General features: G+C 37.5%; 1 protein-coding gene across 5 annotated transcripts in view; it reads left to right on the forward strand.

Moving 5' to 3' along the window:
* The window catches only part of AXDND1 (axonemal dynein light chain domain containing 1), a 259,424-nt gene that overhangs the window by 206,880 nt on the left and 32,744 nt on the right, over positions 1-19,800 (forward strand). For all 5 annotated transcript variants that reach the window (XM_077157121.1, XM_077157125.1, XM_077157122.1 and 2 more), the window contains exon 21: positions 19,104-19,214. In XM_077157121.1, the coding sequence (XP_077013236.1) occupies positions 19,104-19,214 (111 nt within the window). The remainder of the gene's footprint in view (positions 1-19,103; positions 19,215-19,800) is intronic.

Here is a 19,800-nt window from a genome sequence, read left to right on the forward strand (position 1 = left end):
TTTCTGTTTTATTGATAATGGCCATTCTGGTGGATGTGAGATGATATCTCATTGTGGTTTTGGTTTGCATTTCTCTAATGGCCAGGGACGTTGAGCATCTCTTCATGTGCCTTTTGTCCACTTGTATTTCCTCTTCTGAGAAGTGTCTGCTCAAGTCTTTTTCCCATTTTGTAATTGGATTGGCTGTCTTTTTGTTGTTGAGTTGAACAATCTCTTTATAAGTTCTGGATACTAGACCTTTATCTGATATGTCATTTCCAAATATTGTCTCTCATTGTGTAGGCTGTCTTTTTACTTTCTTGATGAACTTCTTTGATGCACAAAAGTGTTAAATTTTGAGGAGTTCCCATTTATTTATTTCTTTACTCAGTGCTCTTGCTTTGAGTGCAAGGTCTATAAAACTGCCTCCAAGTATAAGATTTATAAGATATTTCCCTACATTTTCTCTAACTGTTTTATGGTCTTAGACCTAATGTTTAGGTCTTTCATCCATTTTGAGTTAACTTTTGTATAGGGTATGAGATATGGGTCCTCTTGCATTCTTTTGCATATGGATATCCAGTTCTCTAGGCACCATTTATTGAAGAGAGACTGTTCTGTCACAGGTGAGTTGGCTTGACTGCCTTATCAAAGATCAGTTGTCCATAGATGAGAGGGTCTATATCTGAACATTCTGTTTGATTCCATTGGTCAATATATCTATCTTTATGCCAGTTCCATGCTCTTTTGACTGCTGTAGCTTCATAACATGCCTTAAAGACAGGCAGTGTGAGACCTCCGGCTTCAATTTTTTTTTCCACAGGATACTTTAAGCAACTTGGGGCACCCTGCCCTTCCAGATAAATTTGCTTATTGGTTTTTCTATTTCTGAAAAGTAAGTTGTTGGGATTTTCATTGGTATTGCATTGAATCTGTAAATCAATTTAGGGCGAATTGACATCTTAACTATATTTAGTCTTCCAATCCATGAACACGGTATGCTCTTCCATCTATTTAGGTCTTCTGTGATTTCTTTTAACAATTTCTTATAGTTTTCTTTGTATAGGTCTTTTGTATCTTTAGTTAAATTTATTCCTAAATATTTTATTCTTTTGGTTGCAATTGTAAATGGAATTTGTTTCTTGGTTTCACCCTCAGATTGTTCATTACTAGTGTATAGAAACCCTACAGATTTTTGAGTGTTGTGCTTGTAACCTGCCACTTTGCTATATTCGTTTATTAGCTCTAGTAGTTTTGCTGTGGATTTTTTTGGGTTTTCAACATATAGTATCATATCATCTGCAAACAGTGAGAGTTTTACTTCTTCCTTTCCAATTTTGCTGCCTTGTATTTCTTTTTCTTGTCTAATTGCTCTGGCTAGAACTTCCAACACGAGGCTGAATAACAGTGGTGATAGTGGACATCCTTGTCTTGTTCCTGATCTTATGGGGAAAGTTTTCAGTTTTTCCCCATTGAGGATGATATTAGCTGTGAGTTTTTCATATATTCCCTTTATCATTTTAAGGAAGTACCCTTCTATTCCTATCCTTTGAAGTGTTTTCAACAGGAAAGGATGTTGAATTTTGTCAAATGCCTTTTCTGCATCAATTGAGATGATCATGTGGTTTTTTCTGCTTTGATTTGTTGATATGTTGTATTACATTCATTGATTTACCTATGTTGAAACATCCTTGCATACCTGGGATAAATCCTACTTGGTCATGATGTATAATTCTTTGAATGTGTTGCTGGATTCGATTTGCTAGAATTCTGTTGAGGATTTTGCATCTATATTCATTAGAGATATTGGTCTGTAGTTTTCTTTTTTTGTAATATCTTTGTCTGACTTTGGTATGAGGGTGATGTTGGCTTTGTAGAATGAATTAGGTAGCTTTCCCTGCTCTTCAATTTTTTTTGAAGAGTTTGAGCAGGATTGGTACTAATTCTTTCTGGAATGTTTGGTAGAATTCACTTGTGAAGCCATCTGGTCCTGGACTTTTCTTTTTGGGGAGCTTCTTAACGACTGATTCAACTTCTTTACTTGTGATTGGTTTGTTGAGGTCGTCTATTTCTTCTCGAGTCAAAGTTGGTTGTTCATGCCTTTCTAGGAAGTTGTCCATTTCATCTATATTGTTGTACTTATTAGCATAAAGTTGTTCATAGTATCCTGTAATTACTTCCTTTATTTCTGTGGGGTCAGTGGTTATATCTCCTCTTCCATTTCTGATCTTATTTATTTGCATCCTCTCTCTTCTTCTTTTTGTCAATCTTGCTAAAGGTCCATCAATCTTATTGATTTTCTCATAGAACCAGCTTCTGGTTTTATTTTCTCAATTGTTTTCATGTTCTCAATTTCATTTATTTCTGCTCTAATCATTGTTATTTCTTTCCTTTTGCTTGCTTTTGGGTTAGTTTGCTGTTCTTTCTCTAGTTCTTCCAAGTGGACAGTTAATTCCTTGATTTTTGCCCTTTCTTCTTTTTTGATATAGGCATTTAGGGCAGTAAATTTCCCTCTTAGCACTGCCTTTGCTGCATCCCATAAGTTTTGATATATTGTGCTTTCATTTTCATTTGCCTCGAGACATTTACTAATTTCTCTTGTAATTTCTTCCTTGACTGACTGGTTGTTTAGGAGTATGTTGTGGAACCTCCACATATTTGTGAATTTTCTGACACTCTACCTATTATTGATTTCCAACTTCATTCCTTTATGATCTAAGAAAGTGTTTTGTATGATTTCAATCTTTTTAAATTTATTGAGACTTGCTTTGTGACAAGCATATGGTCTATCCTTGAGAATGATCCATGAGCACTTGAGAAAAGGTGTATCCTGCTGTTGTGGGGTGTAATGTTCTATAAATGTCTGTTAAGTCTAGCTCATTTATTGTGTTATTCAAATTCTCTGTTTCTTTATTGATCCTCTGTCTAGGTGTTCTGTCCATTGATAAGAGTGGGGAATTGAAGTCTCCAACTATTATGGTAGATGTGTCTGTTTCTCTTTTCAGTGTCTTCAGGGTTTGCCACATGTATTTTGAAGCATTCTTGTTCAGTGCATAAATATTTATGATTGTTATGTCTTCTTGCTGAATTGTTCCTTTTATTAGTATGTAGTATCCTTCTTTGTCTCTTTTAACTGTTTTACATTTGAAGGCTAATTTGTTGGATATTAGTATAGCTATTCCTGCTCTTTTCTGCTTGTTATTTGCATGAAATATCTTTTCCCAACCTTTTACTTTCAACCTACGTTTATCCTTGGGTCTAAGATGTGTTTCCTACAGACAGAATATAGATGGGTCCTCTTTTTTAAATTTTTTTATTAATAAGTTATATTAGGAGGTGCACTAGTCAAAGTATAGATTTGTACCAAATAAACATTTTTTTGCTTTAGTCTCACACATTAGTTGAATTTTTAAAATATTAAGTATTTTCAGCACACTGCAGTAATGACATTCTTTTGTTCTTCCTCATGCAAAAACATTTTTTAAATTTGTACATTTAATCACTATCATTATACACTCTAGGCATTCCTAGATTACACCATCTCAATCTTTATTGTTTATCTTTCTTTGTGATTTCATTTAAGCCCCAGCCCTTCTCGCTCTATCATTCTCATATGCAGCTTCATTCAGTGTTTTAACATAATTGTATTACAGTTAGATAGTATTGTGCTGTCCATTTCTGAGTTTTTATATTCAGTCCTGTTGCACAATCTGTATCCCTTCAGCTCCAATTACCCAATATCTTATCCTATTTCTATCTCTGATGGTCTCTGTTACCAAGGAAATATTCCCAGTTTATTCATTAATGTCAGTTCATATCAGTGAGACCATACAGTATTTGTCCTTGTGTTTCTGGCTAATAACACTAGCATAATGTCCTTAAGGTCCATTGTTGTTACATACTTCATAACTGCATAATATTCCATCTTATGTAAATGTCACAGTTTGTTTAGCCAACTGTCTGTTGATGGACATTTTGGCTGTTTCGATCTCTTGGTAATTGCTAATAATGCTGCTATAAACATTGGTGTGTAAATGTCCATTTGTGTCCTTGGCCTCGTATCCTTTGACTAGAGACAGCATATAGATGGGTCCTGTTTTTTAATCCATTCTGCCAGACTATGTCTTTTGATTGGAGAGTTTAATCCATTAACATTCAGTGTTATTACTGCATGGGTAGTACTTTCTTCTACTGTTTTGCCTTCTGGATTTTATATGTCATATCTAATTTTCCTTCTTTTTACCTTTACTCATAGTCTTCCTTTCTACACTCTTTTCCACACCTCTCTCTTCTGTCTTCATATCTGTCTCTAGTGTTCCCTTTAGTATTTCTTGCAGAGCTGGTCTCTTGGTCACAAATTCTCTCAGTGATTTTTAGTCTGAAAATGTTTTCATTTCTCCCTCATTTTTGAAGGACAGGTTTGCTGGATATAGAATTCTTGGTTGGCAGTTTTTCTCTTTTAATAATTTAAATATATTATCCCAATGTCTTCTCACCTCCATGGTTTCTGCTGAGAGATCTGAGCATAGTCTTATTGGGCTTCTCTTGTATGTGATGGATTGCTTTTCTCTTGCTGCTTTCAAGATCCTCTCTTTCTCTTTGACCTCTGACATTCTGATTATTAAATGTCTTGGAGTATGTCTATTTGGATCTATTTTCTTTGGGGTACGTTGCACTTCTTGGATCTGTAATTTTAAGTCTTTCATAAGAGTTGGGAAATTTTCAGTGATAATTTCCTCCATTAGTTTTTCTCCTCCTTTTCCCTTCTCTTCTCCTTCTGGGACACCCACAACATGTATATTCATGCGCTTCATATTGTCTTTCAATTACCTGAGTCCCTGCTCATATTTTTCCATTTTTTTTCCTATAGTTTCTGTTTCTTGTCGGATTTCAGATGTTCCGTCCTCCAGTTCAGACATCCTATGTTCTGTCTCTTGAAATCTACCATTGTAGGTTTCCATTGTTTTTTTCATCTCTTCTACTGTGTCTTTCATTCCCATAAGTTCTGTGATTTGTTTTTTCAGACTTTCAGTTTCTTCTTTTTGTTCTTTCCTTGCCTTCTTTATATCCTCCCTCAATTCATTGATTTGGTTTTTGATGAGGTTTTCCATGTCTGTTCATACATTCTGAATTAATTGTTTCAGCTCCTGTATGTCATTTGAATTGTTGGTTTGTTCCTTTGACTGGGCCATATCTTCAATTTTCCTAGTGTGATTTGTTATTTTTTGCTGGCATCTAGGCATTTAAGTACCTTAATTAGTTTATTCTGGAGATTGCTTTCACTTCTTTTATCTAGGGTTTTCTTGCTGGATGAATTTGTTGTCTGTCTGTTCTTTGACATTCTGTTCAGCTTTATCTGGACCTTTAGCTTAAGTTTTGTTTAACAGAGGAGAATTTTTCAGTTCTTGTTTTCTTGTTTCTTGCCCTGCTTGTGTGGTGCCTTTTCCCCCACACTCTTAGGAGGGTCTACTTAGATATTATAGATCCCAGCCAGATTTTCCCAGACCAAACTGGCCTCCTATCAGGAGGAAAGGGTCGCTGGCGTTGGTTTTCCCTGAGGGTGAGATCCAGCAGGTTGAAAGACTTTCCTGTGAAGTCTCTGGACTTGTTTTTCTTATCCTGCCTAGTATGTGGCACTTGTCTGACTGCAGGTCCCACCAGCATAAGATGATGTGGTACCTTTAACTTTGGCAGACTCTCCCTGCTGGGGGCATGGTGGAGACAGAGGAGAGGTTGTAGGCTGGTTTTAATGGCTTCAAATTACCAAGCCCTGGTGTCTGAATTCCTTGATGGAGGGATTCTACCTGGTTGGGGGCTTCACCACTTCCCTGGGGAAAGCACAAGCTCCAGATAAGCCCCCCAAAGAGCTCACTTCTGCCTATGCCTGGGGCAGTTACAGCCTGAGAAGTCCTGCCACTCTATCCAGAGGCAGTCAAGCCTTTGTAGATATACAGCCACAAAAACCTCTGTTTCCTTCTTTTTTTCCCCCCTTTTTCTGTTAGTCCTGCCCCCTTGGTGCCAGGGCAAAAATGAGCAACTTCTGCTTTGATCAAGTTCATCTAAGGTGGGGGCCTATTTTTAGTAGTCAGAATCTGTTAATTAGTTCCACAATTGGTGTTTGTTTGTGCCCAGTCCTTGCTGCTGGTAAAGTCCTTTCATTCCCCCAGAGAAGTGGCCTGTGGGGGAGGGGTGCTGGCCACTGCAGCTTTGGGAACTCACGGTTCTGGGGGGTACTTGCAGCCGGTCCAGCTGGTCCAGACTGGGGTACGCTGTGTGTCCGGTCACTATCATGGCTCTGGGAGCTTTTATGTACTGTTTCTGGTTCTTTAGTAGCTGTTCTGGAGGACGAACTAAAATGCGCATGTTGTTAAGCCGCCATCTTGACCCAGAAGTCCGTTCCTCTTTTTTAACCCATTCTGCCAGTCTATGTCTTTTGATTGAGGAGTTCAATCCATTAACATTTAGTGTTATTACTGTACGGGTAGTACTTTCTTTTACTATTTTGCCTTTTGGATTTTATATGTCATATCTAATTTCCCTTCTTTTTATCTTTACTGTTAGTCTTCCTTTCTACAGTCTTTGCCACACCTCTCTTTTTTCTTTTCGTATCTGTCTCTAGTGCTCCCTTTAGTATTTCTTGCAGAGCTGGTTTCTTGGTCAAAAATTCTCTCAGTGAATTTTTTGTCTGAAAATGTTTTATTTTCTCCCTCATCATGAAGGACAATTTTGCTAGATATAGAATTCTTGGTTGGCAGTTTTTCTCTTTTAAAATTTAAATATATCAACCCACTGTCTTCTCGCCTCCACGGTTTCTTATGAGCAATCCACGCATAGTCTTATTGGGTTTCCCTTGTAAGTGATGGATTGCTTTTCTCTTCCTGCTTTCAAGATCCTCTCTTTCTCTTTGACCTCTGGCATTCTGATTATTAAATGTCTTGGAGTATGTCTATTTGGATCTATTCTCTTTGGGGTACGCTGCACTTCTTGGATCTGTAATTTTAAGTCTTTCATAAGAGTTGGGAAATTTTCAGTGATAATTTCCTCCATTAGTTTTTCTCCTCCTTTTCCTTTCTCTTCTCCTTCTGGGACACCCACAACACGTTTATTCATGTGCTTCATATTGTCCTTCAATTCCGTGAGTTCCCTGCTCATATTTTTCCATTCTTTTCACTATATTTTCTTTTGCTTGTCGGATTTCAGATGTTCCATCCTACAGTTCACTAATCCTATCCTCTGCCTCTCAAAATCTACCATTGTAGGTTTCCATTGTTTTTTTCATCTCTTCTATTGTGCCTTTCATTCCCATAAGTTCTGTGATTTGTTTTTTTCAGACTTTTGATTTCTTCTTTTTATTCATTCCTTGCCTTCTTTATATCCTCCCTCAATCCATTGATTTGGTTATTGATGAGGTTTTCCATATCTGCTCATATATTCTGAATTAATTGTTTTAGCTCCTGTATGTCATTTGAATTGGTGGTTTGTTCCTTTGACTGGGCCATATCTTCAAGTTTCCTGGTGTGATCTTTTACTTTTTGCTGGTGTCTAGACATTTAATTACCTTAACTAGTTTATTCTGGAGATTGCTTTCACTTCTTTTACCTAGGGTTTTCCTGCTGGATGAATTTGTTGTCTATCTGTTCTTTGACATTCAGTTCAGCTTTTTCTGGACCTCTAGCTTAACTTTTGTTTAACAGAGGAGAATTTTTCAGTTCTTGTTTTCTTATCTCTTGCCCTGCTTTTATGGTGCCTTTTTCCTCCCCACCCTTAGGAGGGTCTACGTAGGCATTATAGACCCGAGCCGGATTTTCCAGGACCAAACTGGCCTCCTGTCGGGGGAAGGAGTCACCTGCATCTGTTTTCTCTGAGGGTGAGACCCAGCAGGTTTGAAAGACTTTCCTGTGAAGTCTCTGGACTCTGTTTTTCTTATCCTGCCCAGTATGTGGCACTCTCTGCCTGCAGGTCCCACCAGCATAATATGATGTGGTACCTTTAACTTTGGCAGACTCCCCCTCCTGGGGGCGTGGTGGAGACAGAGGAGAGATTGTAGGCTGGTTTTAATGGCTTCAAATTACCAAGGTCCTGTGTCTGAATTCCTTGAGGGAGGGATTCCACCTGAGTTGGGCTTCACCCCTCCCCTGGGGAAGGCACAGTTTCCAGACAAGCCCTGAAATGAGCTTGTTTCGCCTATGCCTGGGGCAGTTGCAGCCTGAGAAGTCCTGCCGCTGAATCCAGAGGCAGTCGAGCCTTTGTAGAAACACAGCCACAAAAACCCATGTTTCTTTTCTTTCTTTCTTTTTCTGTTAGCCCAATGAGCAACTTCCGCTTTGACCAGGTTCACCTGAGCTGGGGGCCTATTTTTAGTAGTCAGAATTTGTTAATTAATGCCACAATTGGTGTTTGGTTGGGCTCAGCCCCTGCTGCTGTTAAAGTCTCTTTCCTTTCCTCTCTCTGTGGGTGGGGGGGTGGCACCGGCCACCGCGCCTTGGGGAACTCATGGTTCTGGAAAGACTCGCAGACCATCCAGCTGTTCCAGACTAGGGTACACAGCATACTAGGATACACAGCTGCGTGTCCAGTCACTGACATGGCTCCAGGAGCTGTTCTGTACTGTTTCTGGTTATTTAGTAGTTGTTCTGGAGGACGAACTAAAACACACACATTGCTAAGACAACATCTTGGCCCCTCCCAGCCAAGACTCCCTTAAATATTTTTTTAACACCACAATTGACTTTCTTTCTTTTTTTTGTGAAAAATAACATATACACAAAAAAAGCAATAAAGTTCAAAGCACATCACTAAATTCATTGTAGAACATATTTCAGTGTTTGACATGGGTTACAATCCACAATTTTAGTTTTTTACTTCTAGCAGTTCTAAGATACTGGAGACTAAAAGATATCAATTTAATGATTCAGCAATCATATTCTTTTGTTAAATCCTATCTTCTCTTTATAATTCCACCATCACCTTTCCTCTTTCTATCCCTCTGTTTAGAGATATTTGGGCTATGGTCATTCTAACTTTTTCATGTTGGAAGGGTCTGTCACTAATATGGCATAGGGAGATGGAACTATCTGATGTTCTGGAGAGGCTGGGTCCTCTGGGTTTCAGAACTTAAGTCCAGGGAACTTAAGTCCAGGGGACCCATTTGGAGGTGGTCGGTTTCTGGAAAGTTACGCTATGTATGGAACTCTTATGGAAACTTATATATTGCCATAGGTGTTTTTTAGGATTGGCTGGAATGGTCCTGGTTGGGGGTTGGCAGGTTATGATAGTTAGCAAGGTCTAACTGAAGCTTGCATAAGAGCTTCCTCCACAGTAGCTTCTCAGCTCTATTTGAACTCTCTCTGCCACCAATACTTTATTAATTGCACTTCTTTTCCCCCTTTTGGACAGGATGGAATTGTTGATCCCATTGGTGCCAGGGCTGGATTCACCCCTGGGAGTCATCGCCCACATCGCCAGGGAGACTTTCACCCCTGGATATCATGTCCCACATAGGGGGAAGGGCAATAACTTCACTTGCAGAGTTGGGCTTAGAAAGAGTGAGGTCACATCTGAGCAACAACAGAGGTCCTCCAGAAGTAACTCTTAGGCATACCTATAGTAGGCTAAGCTTCTCTGCTACCCACATAAGCTTCACTAACAGTAAGCTTCATGATCAAGGGCATAGCCTATTGATTTGGGTGTCCCTAAAGTTTGACACAGTATCAGGGGATTTCCTGATGGTAAAGTTTAAAATAATTCCATATTTTTTCTCCCATCCCTCAAGGTATTTTGCAATTACTTTTTGATTATCTGCTTAATATGCTCTAGGATGTATCCAGGCATTACATTAGCTATACAGGATTAAAGGCCCTCATTCTTATTCTGGGCTCCCTGTGTTTCAGTTGCTCAAATGAACTATACAGATAGGTTGAGTTAGATTATGTGCTACAGAAAGTTTTGGTTCCAGACAAAATAAACCTTTCTTCCTTTGGTCTCCAAGAGTATATGTGGTTCTAAAATATAGATGTTGTCTTCCTTACCCCTATGCTCTGAATAACTTGAACCCCAACCTGATTGGCTTCATTCTTACCTCTAAATATCAGGAGATATATGTAAATCCAGAAATAATAATCATCCGTCCGGAGTAACTGTGTCTGCTATAAAAGCTTACAATCTAGGCCCTATTTTCTTGTAAGCAGTTTCTAAAGGAGACCATACCGTTGTTATTCTTTTGTCTCTGCCTTATTTTGCCTCACCAAATATCCTACAGGTTCAATCACATCATTGCTTGCCTTATGACTTTGTTCCTTTTTTGTAGCAGCACAACATTTGTTTATAGCTATCATTCATCAATCTACTTCTCAGTTTCTCAGTCAGTGCATCCTTCAGCTACCTACATTAATTAGGGATCATGTATAATGCCCAAAGTCCACAGTCCATCAACAATTGGACTCTTAATTTTATATAATTTCATTGTTCCCAAGAGAAAGAAAGCCAATAAACACACCCTCGCCAAATAGAAAATCTAAACCTCCCCTTAACTCTCGTCCCTCCCCCCATTATTTACCTCTGCTGTTGCTGTGGTAGTGCTGATGTTTTCCTTTGAAATATAGCCCGTAGACTGTAATAGCAGTTTCCCCCTTTACCCTGGTCTTAAACACTCTCTGTACATGAATCATACCTTTGAAGTAGTTCTTGCAAGAACTAATTTATATTTCTAGTGTTAATCAGTGGGACACATAGGTACAACCCCTTTCAATCTTGTTCATCTTCAATATGGTAGCATTACTTATAGACCTACTAGGGAACCATCTTTACTTCAATCTATTGTCTTGCATTGGAGTTCGACCTCATTAGCTAACTGTTCGCCCCTCTCTAGCTTCTGTGTATCCCTAAGTCCCTATATTCTATATATAAGCCTCTGATTTTACCTTTACCATGGCATAAAAGTGGAATCATACAGTATCTATCCTTTTGTGTCTAGCTTATTTCACTCAGCACCATGTTCTCAAGGCTCATCCATCTTGTCATGTGCTTCAGCATGTCATTTCTTCTTACTGCTGCATAATATTCCATTGTATGCATATACCACATTTTGTTAATCCACTCATCTGTTGATGGGAGTGAATACTTTTTATACTAAAACCTAACAAGGATTGTACAGGAAAGGAAAATTATAGACCAGCTTTACTCATATGAATGAGTAGATATAAAAATCCTGAACAAAATATTGGCAGACTAAATCCAGCAATAAATAAAAAGGCTAACACGTTATAAAGACATCGAGTTTATTTCTAGGAATGCAAAGTTAGTAGTTTAACCTTAGAAAATCAAGTTCATCTACTACATTCATAAATTAGAGGAGAATTTCTTTATCATTTCAATACATCCAGAAAATTGTTTTGATAAAATTTAATATCCATGTATTATAAAGACTTTAGCAAGTTAGGAATACAAGGAAATGCCCTTAACCTAACAGAGTTTGTCAGCTAAAACATCTAGCAAATATCATAATCAATAGTTAAATACTGAAAACAATCCCTTTAAGATCAGTACCTAGGAACCCAACATAGGGTTCCTAATAATGCTACTTCTATTAAAAATTTTTCTAAATATTCTATTCATTGCAATAAGACAAGAGAAAGGAATAAAAGGCCTAAGACTTGTAAAGAAAATGAAACTGTCCTTATTCAAATTGATATGAATGTGTGAATTTAAAATGCAAAAATATCTACATATGCATTACTAGAATCAATAAGGCAGTTTAACAAGGTGGCTGGATACAAATCAATAGATAAAAATTAATTGCATGTTTATACAAGTATTAAGTAGTTTAGAAATGAAATGAGAAAGGTACCATTTATAATAGCTTCAAAAATATAAAGTCATAGGAATAAATCCAACAAAAGTCAGTTAATATCTTTCTGGAGAATACTATAACACTTTAACTGAAAGACATTGAAGAGAATCTAAGTAAAGGGGGAGATACAGCATTTTCATGGACTGGACTTGATATTATAAAGATGTCAAGTCTTCTAAAGCTGTATTGTGCAGCTGTGCTAAACAGTACAATAGTCACTAGCCACATATAGCTATTTGAATTTAAATTAATTAAAGTTAAAAATTAACTTCTTTCATCAAATAGCCACATGTGGCTAGCACCAACCATATTAGTGCAGATATAGAACATTTCCATAATCATGGAAAGTTCTATAATATAGAGCTGATCTGGAAGGTTACAGTCAAATTTCCAACAGTTTTTTTTTAAAACATGGCAAACTATCTCTAAAAGTTGTTTTTAGAGATGCAGAGAACCAAGAATAGCCAAGATATTCTTAAAATAAAATGGAAGACTTTGTCCTCCATATTTCAAGACTTCTTGTAAAGATATGGCAAAACAGGGTGATATTAGGCCAGAGATAGACAGCTATTCCAATGGAATAGAAAAGAGTCCCAAAACAGACCCAAGCATATATAGATCTTTATTTAAGGGGTGGCATGTAGAATTAATGAGGAAAGGATGGACTTTTCAATTAATGATATCTGAATGATTGGTTGTCTATATAGAAAAAATAAATCAGGCCTTTACTTCACACCAAAAGCAATTCCCAATGGATCACAGACCTAAATGTAAAAATCAAAACTATGAACCTTTTAGAAGATAATATGTCTAAGATCTTAGGGTAGGGAAATATTTTTTAATAAGACTCAAAAGGCACTAACCAAAAAGGAAAGTTTTTATAATTTTGATTACATTAAAGTTAACAACTTCCATTCATCAAAAAATACCATTAAAACAAAAACAAGCTACAAAGTGGGAGAAAATATTTGCAACCCCTTCAACTGACAAAGGCCCATATCCAGAGTATATAATAACCTTCTATGAATCAATTTTATAAAGAGACACAACCCAATATAAAAATGGGTGAAACGTTTCACAAAAGAGAAAATCTAAATGGCTAACATACATATGAAAAGCATGTATGTTAGTCTCATAAGTAACCAGGAAATGTAAATCAGTACTATTATTATTAGTTTACAAGCTTCCAGAATGCTTCTCCAAGGCTGGCTTTCATCTCTTGGCTTCCCGTGGCTCTCTCCAAGTTCTGGCTTATTTAACATCTTGTGAAGATGTTGACTGAGCTCCAAGCATCTCCAAACATCAATGTCTCTGTTCTCCAAGTGTAGGCATCTGTGGCAGCTCTGCTCTGAAGTTTCTGTTGGCTGTTTTCTGAGGTTTCTCCAAAATGTTTCCCCCTTTAAAAACTCTAGTAAACTAATCAAAACCACCTGGAATGAGTAAAGTCACATCTCCATTTAATCTAAAGGTCACACCCACAACTGGATGTGCCACATCTCCATGGACATAAACTAATCAAAAAGTTTCCAGCCTGCAGTATTGGATCAGGATTAAAAGAAAGGGCTGCTCCCACAAGATAGGATCAGGATTAAAACATTGCTTTTCTGGGGTGCATAATACTTTCAAGCCAGCACAATTACTTACATACCAAATTGGCAAAAATGACAAAGTCTGACATTACTGCTGGTAATAGATATATTACCAATTATTAGCAAGAATGGGGGAGCAATATGTATTCTTACACTGTTGGCAAAAATGTAAATTGGTACATCCACTTCAGAAATCAGCTGACTTTATTAAACTGGAAGATTCCCATACCCTGAAATTTATCAATTCCGTTGTTAAGTCTACACAGTGGAGAAACTCTAGTGCACTGGGTTAGGAGACATGTACAAAGATATTCCTAGAGGCATTATTCTTATTAACCCAAATCTGGAACAACTCAGGTCCATAAACAGTGGAATGGATAAGTGTATTAGGGTAGATAGGTATTGGCATCTAAGGGGTTTCTAGGATGCTGGCAACCTTCTCTTCTTTGGCCAGCGTGTTTACATGAGTTTGCCTTTAAACATCCTATACTCTTCAGTATGTGTGAAAGATCTCACAATGGGTTACAGAATACAAAATGGGTTACAGGAAATTTATGTTCAATGATGAGTTTTAAATCTCTAGGGTATAGAGACTTTTTTAGGAATATGTAAGTAAGTAACACTAACTCTAGAAGAAAACCAGAGGCAACCAATTACCAAGGAAGAGATGCATTTTTTAAAAAGTAAAAAAACTCTAAAATTTTTGCCTGGACTCCATAGACAAATGCTTTCAGACTTTCAAGGAACAGATAATCCTCATGGTATACAAACAATCTAAGGGCATAAATAGTGGCAGAAAGTTTCCATTTATTTCATATAGCTAGCAAAGCTCTAAAAAATCCTAATACAGGGGAAATAGACCTCACAAATATAGATGACAATACATTTCATTCAATAGAAAATTGAAAGAATAAAACATATAGACAATTAGGGTACATTTCAGGGGAGTAAGAATATTTTACAATGTGTTACTGTAGTATTTCTCTTCACATCTAGAACTGAAATAAAATGTCTATTTTAGTTGTGGCTCTGGGAAGACCTCAGAAGTGATCTTCAGAACAGACATATGTGCCTTTGAACTAAGCACTTTCTTGGAGCTTGTAGCCTTCATTCTACATCTGGAAATGTGCTCACATCTTCTCAGACCTGCTGCAGCCAGCCCTGCTACTGCCCTCCCCAAACTGTAGTGGGGATCCTAATTTGGCAGACTTTGCCTGCCACAGATGGTGTTAGGGACTGAATAGCCAACTCCATGACACATCTTGCCTTCACTTATAAAGCAATAGAGCTCTGTGTAGTGAAAACATGTTTCCAGGTAAAGTTTTAGAATGAAGATTTCAGGATGCTTTGAGTTATACCTCCTCATTAAAGTTAAGGCTATAGCAATATGAGGAGCCCTACCTGAGGGGATCTTGAACTCCTTATAAAGCCATACATGCAAGGACATTTTGTGAAAGCCTTGTATGAGTCATTCATTGCCTGCCCCACTCCAGCCCCTGGCTGGAGGCCCATGACTTGACTAATCTCTGTGAGGACCTACACTTCAGAATTTTGCCACCAGTATTACTGAGGTCCTTTGTTAAGTGCTTTCCCAATTACTAGACCTTCATTAGAGATAGCAGTTAAATAAACCAGGGAAATATTATTAGAGGAGACTTACACCATAAATAAGACTACAAGTGAGCCCATCCTTGGGCCTTTTTTCCAACCAATAGGTATGTTTCCTCTTTAAGCTTGAGTCTGAGGCTTTTCAAGAATACATCAAACTAGTTTATTGTAGGGGCTCAACAGACCTCTACCACTCTGGAGGTGCCCCAGTACAATTTATAAAGAAAATAAGTGGTTAGTTTCACCTTTATTAGTGTTATCTTAGTTTCAAATTCATCAGCATCCTTGACTGCTACCAGCCTGCCCTGATGTCCTGGGCAAACTCTGTGATATACGAATCTTTGTGAAATTATATTCAAGGGCTCTTATGGCTTCATCCATATCTCAAAAAGTGAAGAGTGAAAAATGGTATTCCAGAGAAGCTTTATGCCACATCCCAGCCAATTCTAGCACTTGAAAGAGAACATCGTGCAAAATAACTGGACTGATACTTGGATGACATTCATGATATTCTCCTACAATTTAACAGCAGTCCAAGGATTGGTAAAAGACACATATTGACTAGCACCTGATAGTGCTGAGAGCATATGGGAGGAAGAACTCAATACCAAAGATGGAAATACATGGTGGAGATAGGGGGTGCTGTGACGCAGGGCCCGTCAGACTGACTTCTGTCTGCAATTGACTCTCTCCATGCCATTCTGTCTCTGCCCTGTGCAATCTATCAAGACCCTGCCATCCAACTTCAGCTGCAGGAGCCTGCTCTATGTCACACAAGATACCACAAACCGTTCCAGAATTGGTCCTCCAAAAGGAGTATGACTTTGAAGAATAGTACTGGGGACCCATCTCCCAGTAGGTAAATTTAGGAAATCCCCAGCCTTTTCCCCCAGTTTAGGGGGACCTGGGGATGCTGGATCCTCAATAATTCCATTACCACCCATAGTCTCCCCATAAGCGCCCATTAAAAGACTGTTCCTACTGTCTCCTGTTTTTCTTGCTTTTGATCCATTACAATAGGATAACATTTAGGATCATCCTCGCTTCTTTTTTTTTTTTTCTTTATTAGAGAAGTTGTGGGTTTACAGAACAATCATGAATAAAATACAGGATTCTCATATAACACCTTATTATTAATACCTTGCATTTAGGTAGAACATTTATTAAAATTGACAATATCACATTTTTATAATTGCACTATTTACTCTAGTTCATGGTGTACCTTAGGATTCATTATTCATGTAGTATAGTTCCATGGATTTTTTAAAATTTTTTATTCTGTTACCATGTGTACAATCTAATGTTTCCCCCTTATTAATCACATTCAGATATATATTTCAGTGCTGTTAATTATGTTCACAATGTTATGTTACCATCATCATCATTCACCAGCAAAACATTTCTATCATACCAACTAGGAAACCTGAGCATTAAGCATTAACTTCCCTTTCCTTCTCCTCACCCCAAAGTGCCTCATGGAGGGGATCAGGAATGCTGCCAAGGTCTTCTTCCATGGCTCCCCAAAGCTGTGCTTTCTTGGTCTGCCCAGCAAATGCAGATCTTCAACTGCCTGTCCCATGCAGCTCAGAGGAAGTAAAACATCTTTAAGTCTCCTCCACCATGGCCTTTGTCAAGGGTGGGTTGAAACAATGGCCACTCTCAGAGCCATTATCCCAGTGATCTGATGTTTGTTAATAAAAAACTGTGATCAGTGATCAGCTGTGCCCCACCCCTGGTATCGGGGAAGAGGATTTTCATGTCCTCTACTGTCAGCAGTGAAATAGCCAAGGCCTGAACTCCACAGTAGCCTGCTGTGAGAGTAGGGGTTGAGCACCACTAGCCATCTGCTCAGGGAGAGCAATTTAATATTTTTTACCGTAGTTTATCAGCCACTTCCTCACTCTCTTCCTTGGATGCTGTACAGTGTTCTTCTGGCTTCCAGGGTTTCAAAATAGTTTTTTCAGATAGTTTCTGCCTATTTAATAGTTGTTCCAGTGGAAGGACTGGGTCCTGGAACTCTCTACTCTTCCATCTTCCCACAGTCCTCCCCTATCCCTTACTCCTGAAATCCTCCTTCAGCCCCAACGTGAATTTTGTCCTTTTACTTTATGCTGGAAGCGTTTATTTATGCAGTCCCAAATTCAGACTTTGTTAGAATTTAAATAACTGGAATATTGATGGAAGGATATCTACTTGTATTGGATAGCAACCAAGCTTTCCTGGTCTATAGTTGGTAAAAGGTGATCCTGAAGGTCTTAAAGGAAAATTTGGCTTAGGTTTCTATAGATTATCATGAAACTCTCATCAAGACTCCTACTGATTTTCTTTTTCTCATTAGAAGTCTTTCAATAGTATTTCCAACGTCTCAGAAGTTTGTAAGAAAATGGCTAGGGCCTGCTTCATAGTTTCAGCTAGAGCATGGTTTTACTATTTATGTGTGGTGAACTAACTATGAAAAAATAAAATTTCAAAAATCTTGTTACTGTTGTTTCAATTAACTAATATTTGTTCTAGGTACAATAAAGAAAGATAAATAATATATTAGTCAAATTTTGTAGATGGAAGTATCCTTAGGGGCAGTAGTGTGCAGAGGCTCACACTGGCTAATGATGGCCAGTTGTGTGCACCTCTTCCCAGATCCAATTCAGTGACGTCATGTTGCTGGCTTGAAATCAGCCATGATGGGAGAAATTTGCCACCACCCAGAGCTAATTGTTAAACATAGGCTCATCTCAAGCAAACCAACAGCCTCCTTTTTCTTTTCTTAATATGTGAAGACTCTTTAAGTATCTATTCAAGAACTCACAAATAATTAGGTACAATTAGGACTAGAATTCAATCTTTCATCTTCCTTGTTCAATCTTCTTTATCATGTGCAATGAATTATCATCCTAACCCTTTGAATTCAGAATTTAACATTATCTAATGTTATCCAGTGATCTGGAACATTATCTAATGTTTTACAGTTAGAAAAACTGTAGGCAATATATTTTACATCTATAAGGTTCAGTTTCCTTATGTATATAATATCAGAATTTAGATTTGATTTCTAAGGTTGTTTGGCTCTGACATTTCATACCTATTCTAAAATTCAAAATAAGTAATAATCAGAGAAATACAAAGCATATTACTGCTTTTGTATTTGATTTCAGCAGTCTAAAATGGATCATTGTTTCACCATATAGTACAGTTTTTGATGGATAAAAGGAGACCAGATCTCCTTCCCCAGAAAAGATAATGTTTCCTAGTTCACTCTGATTTTACCCACTAATAGAAAATAATTGATTTTCTAAACATTGAAACCAGATATTAGCTGTTAGGGGATCTTGATGAAGTAAATATAGCTTTACTATTCACTTTAGATGAATGAGACCTACCGTAGACCTTTCCTGTATCTCAATAGATAAGGAGTGAGCACCTTTTTCAAAGCAGTGTTTCCTATCTTAATTCATTCGCTTTATTAAGATAGGGGAAGTGATATTTTGTAGTCGTTAAGAGCGTAGACTGCTTGGATTAGAATTTAAGCGCCATGCTTAGTTATATATGTAACCTTGGTTGGGCAAGATATTAACCATTCTATTCTTCAGTTTCCTCATCTAAAAAAAAATGAGAATTATAATAATGCACATGTCATTTTGAGGATCAAATGAGTTAATATTTGTATAATGCTTAGAAAAGGTCTGGCATATAATTAAGTGGCATGCAAGTATCTTCTTTTATTATTATTATTATTATGAAATCACAATTGTCTTTGTGATTTTCCGTAGAATTATTGCAACACACCATTTTAGACTTCAGTAAACCCAACAATCCTTCTGCATCTGGTTAATGGCATTTCATCACTCCTTGTCCCACGAAGACCATGAAGATGTAGATTCCAAACCCTGTCAATAAGAAATTATATGATTTAGATATGTATTAATAGAAAGTCACTTCCACACAGATCTTTGAACTGAAACGATATAAAGTACATTGAGTAAAGTTATATTTGAGTGAGTAAATGAATGAGTAATTCATTTTTTTACAGATGAGTATTCTGATTTTTTTCTATCTGGTAATTATCTTCCATCTCTTCTCAGAAAGAATGCTTCGATTGGATCCATACATGTACTCTTCTCCTTTCTGAGATCAAAGGCACCAGAATAATGATAATGACACGAGAAGAAATAGAGCACCTATTTGGAGAGGAGGTATTTGCCATGTGTTAATGCTGGTCGCTATTCACATTCTTTCCTGTATTTCAATAGATAAGGGTTGTGACATTTTCCAATCAGCATTCTGAATTTTCACTAATTTATTCTGTCAGAAATGGGAAAGGTGAGCATTGGTAATTCTTCTTCCTAGTGGAGAGAATCATTCAGCCAAACATCTTTTCTCACACTCTTAGCAGATAATTTTGCCTCCTATGTCATAAAAGAAAATATGGCTTTCAGTTGGGAGCTCCCTGCACTTCCTGAGGCACATACTTACATTTATCTACTTCTACATTCATTCTGTCCTCCTCCCCTCTGGTCTCAGTCTTCCCATCCAAGATTATTTCTTCCCTTAAACACCTAATCCCACCCCCAATGTCTTCTCTCCTTTGTATCTTTAATGTCTTCTCCTCTAGGGGTTCCCTTTTATCAACCTGCAAACAATGTATACTTAATTCTCCCATCCTAAAAAAAAAATATGTCCCTTGATCTTGTCTCCTCCATTACTTCTTTGTCTCTTTCCTCTCAATCCCAATTGCTATTCTTAAAATTCTAAAACTTAGAATTCTTAAATTCTAAGATC

Source organism: Tamandua tetradactyla, chromosome 4, assembly GCF_023851605.1.
Source record: "Tamandua tetradactyla isolate mTamTet1 chromosome 4, mTamTet1.pri, whole genome shotgun sequence".
Lineage (NCBI taxonomy): Eukaryota > Metazoa > Chordata > Mammalia > Pilosa > Myrmecophagidae > Tamandua > Tamandua tetradactyla.